The sequence below is a fragment of the Sinocyclocheilus anshuiensis genome, unplaced genomic scaffold (genome assembly GCF_001515605.1).
Source record: "Sinocyclocheilus anshuiensis isolate Anshui unplaced genomic scaffold, SAMN03320099.WGS_v1.1 scaffold253, whole genome shotgun sequence".
NCBI classification, from domain to species: Eukaryota; Metazoa; Chordata; class Actinopteri; order Cypriniformes; family Cyprinidae; genus Sinocyclocheilus; species Sinocyclocheilus anshuiensis.
In genome coordinates, this window is record NW_015537969.1 from 576,034 (window position 1) to 585,072 (window position 9,039).

The 9,039-nt window shown below is 35.7% G+C and overlaps 1 protein-coding gene across 7 annotated transcripts in view; it reads left to right on the top strand.

The window, feature by feature from the left end:
* LOC107669652 (triple functional domain protein-like) overlaps positions 1-9,039 on the top strand; it is a 50,360-nt gene that overhangs the window by 10,595 nt on the left and 30,726 nt on the right. For all 7 annotated transcript variants that reach the window (XM_016462016.1, XM_016462025.1, XM_016461999.1 and 4 more), the window contains exons 7-10: positions 1,718-1,909; positions 2,603-2,772; positions 7,319-7,493; positions 8,089-8,284. In XM_016462016.1, coding sequence (XP_016317502.1) covers positions 1,718-1,909; positions 2,603-2,772; positions 7,319-7,493; positions 8,089-8,284 — 733 coding nt within the window. The remainder of the gene's footprint in view (positions 1-1,717; positions 1,910-2,602; positions 2,773-7,318; positions 7,494-8,088; positions 8,285-9,039) is intronic.

A 9,039-nucleotide genomic window follows, 5' to 3' on the forward strand; every position in this document is an offset into this window, starting at 1 on the left:
TCATGGATATAAAAAAAAAATGATGCAGAGAAAATAAACTGTTGGCTGTCTATGTGAGTTTGATTCATACATAGTGGTCGACCGATAATGTTTTTTTGACAGCCGATGCCGATACCTTAGAGAGCAGGGTGGCCGATATAAAGCCAATATATATAAGTATATTTTTTATTTTAATTATAATTTTTATTTATTTTAATTAATGTTTGAGAAACTTGAAATAATTTGAAAATGAATTATATTAAAAATAAATGTGTAAAATAAACATACTTATACTTTAGATGACAACTTCCTGATTCTATAATTCTATTACAGTATTTTTCACAAATAAAGAAATATTTTAAAATATATAAACAAAAAGAAAGTAAACACTGTAACCAACAGGGCACTCGGTAATCTGAGAAGTTTGCGTGCTTTGGGAATCATATTTTTTCAACTAAAGCCAAGGTAACACTAATTTTACATGCAGCATGCCGTAAAAATCACATGAATATGACAGTGCGCAAATGCATACATCAGCATAGTTTGAAATAACGAGTTTAAAGTTGATCGCGCGTCTCCAGTGAAGCTGAACTCTCCTCCTGTCCGGATTCAATTCGCACGGATCGACTGTCATGCAGAGTACACGCGATCAGGCAATATACAAATGCACACTTCACAAGATCTCACAGCTGGATTCGACTAAGTCTGCAAGGTTTGTGAAATTAAATGTTCATTAGTCATTTAAAGGTTTGTTTAAATGATATGCGTATTTGCTGAATGCTGACGGCAAACGAGAAAGCATTATGTCTGCCTTTCTGTTACTAATAATATAAAAGCAATCGTTATAATACTTTTTGTATATCTTTTAATTCATTTGTTCAACAGTTCTATCTGATTATTAAACAGACTTCTATCTGTATTAGGCAGAACTGTTAAACGGGGCAGGCTGTGCCTAATATAAAATAACAAATAACTTACATAAAATTTAATAGGTATAAGTAAACGTATAATATATAACCAAATAAATAAGAAACGTAGAGCATTTATTAGCAAAACGAATGTCAAATAAAATAAATAAATGACACAAAGTTTAAATAAAGTAAAAATGAGCAAACAATGTGGAACCAATTAAATAAGAAACGAATGTTTAAAAAAAACTTCCAAAATCACCTTAGATAAACTGTGAAATTAAATGTTCATTAGTCATTTAAAGGTTTGTTTAAATGATATGCGTATTTGCTGAATGCTGACGGCAAACGATAAAGTATTATGTCTGCCTTTCTGTTACTAATAATATAAAAGCAATCGTTATAATACTTTTTGTATACCTTTTAATTCATTTGTTCAACAGTTCTATCTGATTATTAGACAGACTTCTATCTGTATTAGGCAGAACTGTTAAACGACAACAACAAACAATGAAGAGGGAGAATATGAGCACTGTGTGCTCTGGCGCTGCCGTTCTCAGCGCCGTCAAAATAAAAGTCCCGCCTCGAACACATTGGCCAGGCAGAAAAACTTATCGGCCGACCGCTAGTTATAACTGATCACTGCTAGTAGACTAGTCCATGGTTTATTTTTTTACTTTATGTAAATTATTTTATTTGTTCTACACAGTCATGTTGACTAGTGACAGAACTACTGGACTAGTCAGTGCCAAAATGCATTGAAGCAAAATACTCTTACCAGTTGGCATGAGCATCATAATCATAGTCCATACATGTCTCTTCTTTATCAGAATACATACACAAATGCTGATAAGCTGCTTGAAGCTGCGGAGCAGTTGGCCCAGACAGGCGAGTGTGACCCGGAGGAGATCTATCAGGCCGCCCATCAGCTGGAGGACCGGATCCAGGACTTTGTAAGGCGTGTGGAGCAGCGAAAAGTCTTGCTGGACATGTCAGTGGCTTTCCACACCCATGTTAAGGAGGTAAGAACTAGGGATGGTTGAGCAGTTTCATCTAAATTTACAAAATAGTAACTTAAAAGTTTTTTTGCAGTCGTGCAAAAAAAGCATTGATTCAAAAAATGCAACCTCCCGGGACAGTTTCAGCATATGTTAAACTGTCAGCTTGTTAAAATCCTCTCAGGAAAAATAAACTCTGTCTTCAAATTAATGTCTTTAAAGCACCTCTGGAGAGCATCTCCCCAACAACCATCAAAGCACTGCTTTTGTAACAAATTCACCACCGTCAACAATAAACTTCAAAACAGTTCGCCTGAGGCCTCAGATCGCCTACTCGGAGCAATGTTCCCGGTTTTATGCATAATGTGGAGGTTTTTTTTTTGTAACTACTGTGATTTTTTTTTTGTGCCTTAAAATGATGTAGATATTTAGCATGCTTATTTATTATTTATTTATTTTCTTTTGTGTGCACCATGAGAATGTCAAGTAAAAAATAGTTTTAGTTGGTCATTCAACCCAGTTATGAAAGCGTGTAGTTTTACACATTTGCACCAGAACCAGATACATTAATGCTCAATATCAGATCAGAAATTAGAAACTAAATTAAATATGAGATGAATGTGCAAAATATGCTAAATTAATGTGCAATTGAAATAATAATATAGAGCTCTCTGAGCAAAGTAAAAAGTGATTAATGCATGTGTCTTTTGTGCATAGCTGTGGACGTGGCTGGAGGAGTTGCAGAAGGAATTGTTGGACGATGTGTATGCCGAGTCGGTGGAGGCAGTTCAGGACCTGATCAAGCGTTTCGGGCAGCAGCAGCAGACCACACTGCAATTCACTGTAAATGTCATCAAAGAGGGAGAAGATCTCATTCAACAACTCAGGTGTTCTTCCCTTTCATGCCTCCTCCTGCAACAAATCCTTTAATGTTTTGGTGTGGACCTCAAGTTTGATTCCATTGAAGTGTGGTTTGTTACATTAGTGTGAAAGCCATCTTTTGAAATCTTACACACACCAAGGAGCCAACTAGGGGGCTTTAGGTTTGCAGTCTGAAGCCTAGAGTGAAAGACTGGGTTCCACCAAATAATACACAGACAATACACAGACTTATCTTCAGCGGTTCCTCACAAACAACAGAACCAGTGTAGTGCTACTTACTAACAAATAATAACTCTTATGAACTAATTACTTTCAGTGAATCAGTCCAAGATGCTTAGATATATGCTGAGCACGTTTGTTTCAGTCTAACAACTGATTTATTGAATTGTTCAAAGTGATTCTTCTCTGAGACATTGGCAATTTTATGATGTCTTAATCAATATGAATCAATGTATTCTTAATTCACAAAAGGACTTCAATTGTCAATATTAAAGATACACATTTGGGAAATATTTTTGCTGTCTTCAGTTTAAAAAAATGACGAAATATTACCATAAAGTAGTATTTCTTATAGGTTTAGTATAATTGTATATATTTAGCACCAATTACTCTTCAAGTACTAGAAGAATCGTTAAAGGGGACATCAGATGCCCATTTTCCACAAGTTGGTATGATTCTTTAGGGTCTTAATGAAAAGTCTGTAACATACTTTGGTTAAAATTTCTCAGTGGTAGTGTAAAACAACACCCCTTTTACTTTGTCTAAAACAGATCTGTTCACAGCGACCCGTTTCGGTGCATGTTCCTTTAAATGCTAATGAGCTTTGCTTACCCTGCCCCTCTCTTCAGTGGGTTGACGAGCTGTTGTCATGAGACTGTAAACTTTAGCCGTGGACTTGTTAACTAGCACATTATTAGGAAAGGCGATTTGCAAAGATTCATAAAAAAAAGTCACTTCTTCTGTAGGTGAAGCTGGATCACGAATGATTCGCACAAACATAAACACATTTAGTTAGATCGGGGGGCGCATTCCCTTTAAAAACAAAAGTAATCCACTGCGTCTTCAGCCGCTCAGATGTTGGAAGTAAATTGCATTCAACAACAAAACACTTCAATCGCTTAGGAGACATTCTTGTCTACTCCTGCTCCGGCATCGAAACAATGGCGGACTGTTGACTGCTCACTCAGGGCAGGTCTATGTTGAAACGCCAGTGTCTGTCTACAGTCCGGCCTGGGCCTGTGTGACGTCACTCTGTCAAGAAACTGTGAACGGCTTGATGAGGATTTAAAAAAAAGCACTGGGTGGATTTTATCATTATAGGGTGGTTGTGTACACACACTACCAACACATTGTTCCCCTTTAATGGAATTCTCAAGTGGAATCGAAATTCTATTCAGCATTGTACTTGAGCAAATCATTAGTCATCCTCACTTGACCAAACCTTTGGATGGTTCAAGCACTCATTTGGCCCCATCTGCCATCATCCACTTTGCATTTGGTATACTGTGCTCTCTTTACTTTACTGTAACTTGGTGAGAGACTGTACAGCTGTAAAGTTGCATCATTTGGCTGAGACTTGATGCCCAGTGCTAGTGCTGGCGGTCGGTCACATGTATAATCTGCATGTGGGAAGGGCTGCAGCAGCAGAGGAACGTGAAGGCTGAGATTCAGTAAAGCTGGATGCTTCAACAGAAAGTTAAGCAGGCGAAGGAGAAGGAGAGAGCACCAGAGGCTGTTTGGAGTGGAGTCGCTCAACCCCCTCAGGGCAAACTCACTGCTCTGCTTCCAGCCTCTCTCACGTGTTCAGCTCTGCCACATTTCATCAGTACAACTCTGAATCCCTGACTACCAGCACTACTGCAGTGGGCTGCACAATACTGCAAAATAACAAGATATTCAGGGCTTGAGGAATGGTTTGATGCATCTCAGATGACTTATTTTCATTACTTAATGATAGTAATTTTATAATAATGGGTTTAGAGTTTTGAGGAAACATATTTGAATGTTTTGAATATGCAGTATGATTGGAGTTTGATTGGCGTGAGCCAGAAAAGAGTGGTTTAACCACAAAACACAAAAGAGGTAAGATATTACTGTCTAAAATAAAAGAAAAATTTTACATCAAAAGATACATTCTATTATATATATTATAATAAATAAAATATACATTTTATTAAATATTCTGTTTTATGTTATATATTATGAAATAATATGAAATAGTACATTTTAGTTTCGTATAATAACTGGTGCAATTAATCGTTAAGAAATTAAATATAATTAAGCCATATGCTGATAAATTAACAATTTAGTTTTAGATATTTGTATGTGTGATTCATTGAAATTCATTCAACTTATCAGCATATCACTTAATTAGATTTAGTTTCATTAGTTGATCCACATGCACCAGTTATTAATTTATAATTTTAAAAATATATTTTAAACATAATTTATATTAATTATTTATTAATTCATTCATTAATTATTAATTGTATTATGTATTTTTATTATTGTATGTAATATAATTTGTAGTAATAATAGTTTATATGAATTATACATTTAATTTGATATAGAAAATAATGTAGGAATATATATAAAATATGATGTTTAAGTTTTATTATAAACATGTAAATGTTGATAACTGGCTAATTGCAATTAATTGTATATATTATGTTTGTGTTTTGTTTAATATATTACATTATATTATAACATTTATTTTATATATTCAACTTTTCAACTTGTTTTTGTATAATAACTAACGCAGTTTGACCTGTCAGTTTAACAGTCACACTGCATTTCTCTTAGTTTAAGTTTTTTTTTTTGAAAGGAAAGCAGATGAAGACATGTGGCTTAATTCTCCTCCTCCTCCACTTGCAAATTGCTCTCTCTACACATGTGATTTTGAGGATGGCTATCCCTCCATGTGCACTGTCTCTCTCTCGCTCTGCTATTCTCTCTTCCTCTAGTGTCTTACATAATCCTGCTTTCATAACCGCCCAGTTAATTATGCAGAGGTAATACTTAAACCCCAAGAGCCCAGAGGTACAAACAGAAAGGTCCCCAGCACACACCAACACACAGAATGCCCACACCGCAGAGACATTACACACTCACACAAGCTCTCCAACTCACACACAAGAGATATCCGGATCTCAGCATCACACGCAGTTACTCACATTTCAAACGTAAGACCGTCATCATAGTATTTGTGTCTAATCTAATCTCAAAACCCTGCTTGTGTTGTGGTTGTGAATCGGTGATGAAAGTGTTAATTATTCTGTTATTCCGTATGAAGTCCACTCAGTCACGCAAGCCTTGCAGTATGATAAAAGCACATCACCATGGGAACAGACTTTCCGCAGCGATCCAGCATTGAAGCATCAATTAAAGCAAGGGCCTTTATTACCCCGATAACTGTGATTTTACTTTATTACGCCATTTGTTTATAATAAAGTTTAATCAGACTTAACCCACTTGTATCCTTTGAGACGGGATGAAAGGACTCATCCGTCTTTTTTCTATCCCTTACAGACTAATTTGAAACTGTTGCTTCCTCATATTTTCCGCCCCTCACCCTCTTGTACAATTATTACTAAAGCTGTTCCTGATAATTAACCTTTTTAATGAAAAGATGATAATGTTGCATATTTTACATATTGTCTTTTCAATGGGCTTGTAATCCTCTCTCCCATTCGCAGATAATGCTTTTAGGACCATATAATTTAAAAAATTTTTAATGAATTTTTAATCTCATTAGTGCTGGCTTTTTGTTTTATTACATTTAAATTTCAAGCCTGAAGTCACATCCTCTTTCTCGCCCTAATATTTGTCGGTTTTCGTTAAGTTTTAGGTTCAGTATTCTGCTGATCATTTACTTTTATCCCATGGAGTTTAGAGCACAATGAAACAAAAGTTTGCCATTTGAAAGCTTCTTTTTAGTGAATCAGCAAAACAGATTCATGTGTATCTTCCTCAAACAACTGTAAGTCATTTTCGATCAGAGCTGCATAGTGAAACTAAAGTTCACATAGCAAATTTTCTGTTCATCTAAAATGTTTTTATATACAAATATTATCTGAATTGGTAGCTATGAATTTTGGGAGATACTGAACCAGATGAGTTTAAAAATAGCATCTCAAATATTGAACATTTGCAGAAGTATTTAAAAATCTAGATGAAAACTTTTTTAATGGATCAGTCAAACAGATTCATGAATCAGTATTAATACTCATGACTCATGAGATATTGAAGTCATTTTTGATCCTTACTGATTCCTAAGATTCCTTGTTTTGACCCCACTCAATCCATAAAGGAGATACGAGTCGGGAAATCCAAATCTAAGCATTGTACCCGTTTAAACAAAGTACAAACAAAAATTGCTCAAATTCCATAAGACTTGGACTTGAAAATTCCTAACATTCCTAACATTTATTACAGCTTTGACTTACCCAAAGGACATTATTGTAAGAAGTAAATGTGTTTCTTCCTGTATCTCTTGCACACACCAAACAACTTTACATTTGTTGTAACGGCTCTTGCACTGTCTTCCTGCAGAGACTCGGCCATCTCCAGCAATAAGACCCCTCACAACAGCTCCATCAACCATATCGAGACCGTCCTGCAGCAGCTGGATGAGGCTCAGGCTCAGATGGAGGAGCTCTTCCAGGAGAGGAAGATCAAACTGGAACTTTTCCTTCAGCTCAGGATCTTTGAGAGGGATGCCATTGATGTGAGTTCACTGTATACTTGATCAAGTGTCTGTGGGGGGACAGTGTGTTTTAAAGTAATTCACTGAGAAATGTCAATTCCGTCATCATTTACTCACCCTCATGTCATTCCAAACCCATATGATTTTCTTTTGAGGATACTCAAAGCCACTCAAATTCATTTTCATTGTATGGGAAATAGCGGCCAGTACTTTTCTTTTCCACAGAAATCGTCGTCTTACTGGTTTGGAAATAATGAGAGTAAATATTGACAGAATCTTCATTTTGAGTGGACTGTTCCTTAAACTAGGGCAATATTCCCATCAGCACACAGTTTGCGTCTCCCTGATGTCTAATATGATTTACTAGCAATTAATAAGCTGCAGTCTTCAAGGATGATCTGCACCCAAAAGTAATTACTCTCTTTCTCCAGTTTGCACGCTTACAGAAACACTCACTCAGAGAGTTTATAAAGTGATGGAGGAAGTTACACACACATTGCCCTAAACATATAAGAGCAAGTCAGGGCAAGGCACTTTGTTTCTTGTCCGGGGTGTTCTCGCATTAGTAATGGCATCTGTGACTCAGACTGCGCTCATATGTTGTCTTATTTTTCAGATTATCTCAGATCTGGACTCATGGAATGAAGAGCTGTCACAGCAGATGAATGACTTCGACACAGAGGACCTGACGCTGGCCGAACAGAGACTGCAGCACCACGCAGATAAAGCCCTGACCATGAACAACCTCGCCTTCCACGTTATCCACCAGGGCCAGGAACTGCTGCAGTACGTCAACGAGGTGCAGGCGTCTGGTGAGTCAAATGTGCCAATATGGGCTTTTGAGTATATATACATAATAGCTACTTTCACTTCGAGTTTGGGGGTTAGTATTTTTATTTATTAGTTATTTTTTTGGTATGAAATTAATACTTTTATTCAGCAAGGATGGATAACATTTATTGAAAATTACATTTGTAATGTTACAAAACATTTTCATTTCATATAAATGCTGTTCTTTTAAACTTTATATTCAATAAAGAATCCTGAAAAAAAATCATGTTTTCCCACGAAATATTAAGCAGCACAACTGTTTTTAACATTGATATTAATAAGAAATGTTACTTGAGCACCAAATCAGCATATTAGAATGATTTCTGAAGGATTATGTTACACTGAAGACTGGAGTAATTACTGCTAACAAATCAGCTTTACCATCACATGAATAAATTACATTTTAAAATATTTTAACATTAAAAACTTTTATTTTGTAATAGTATTTTGCAATATTACTTTTTTTTTTTAACTTTATTTTCATCTGATAAATCCAGCTTTGGTGAACAACTTACATTCTCAATTAACAGTGTTGTTTTTGTTCATCGTTTTGACCCTACTCTCAGTCTATGAAGCAGATAAGTATTGAGAAGTCCAAATAAAAGCATCGTGTTGAGGTACAAATAGAGAAATTATTGATCAAGGTACAGATAGAGAAAACTGAACTAATATGTACCAAAATAATAAATATGTGACCCTGGACCACAAAACCAGTCATAAGGGTCAATTTTTTGAA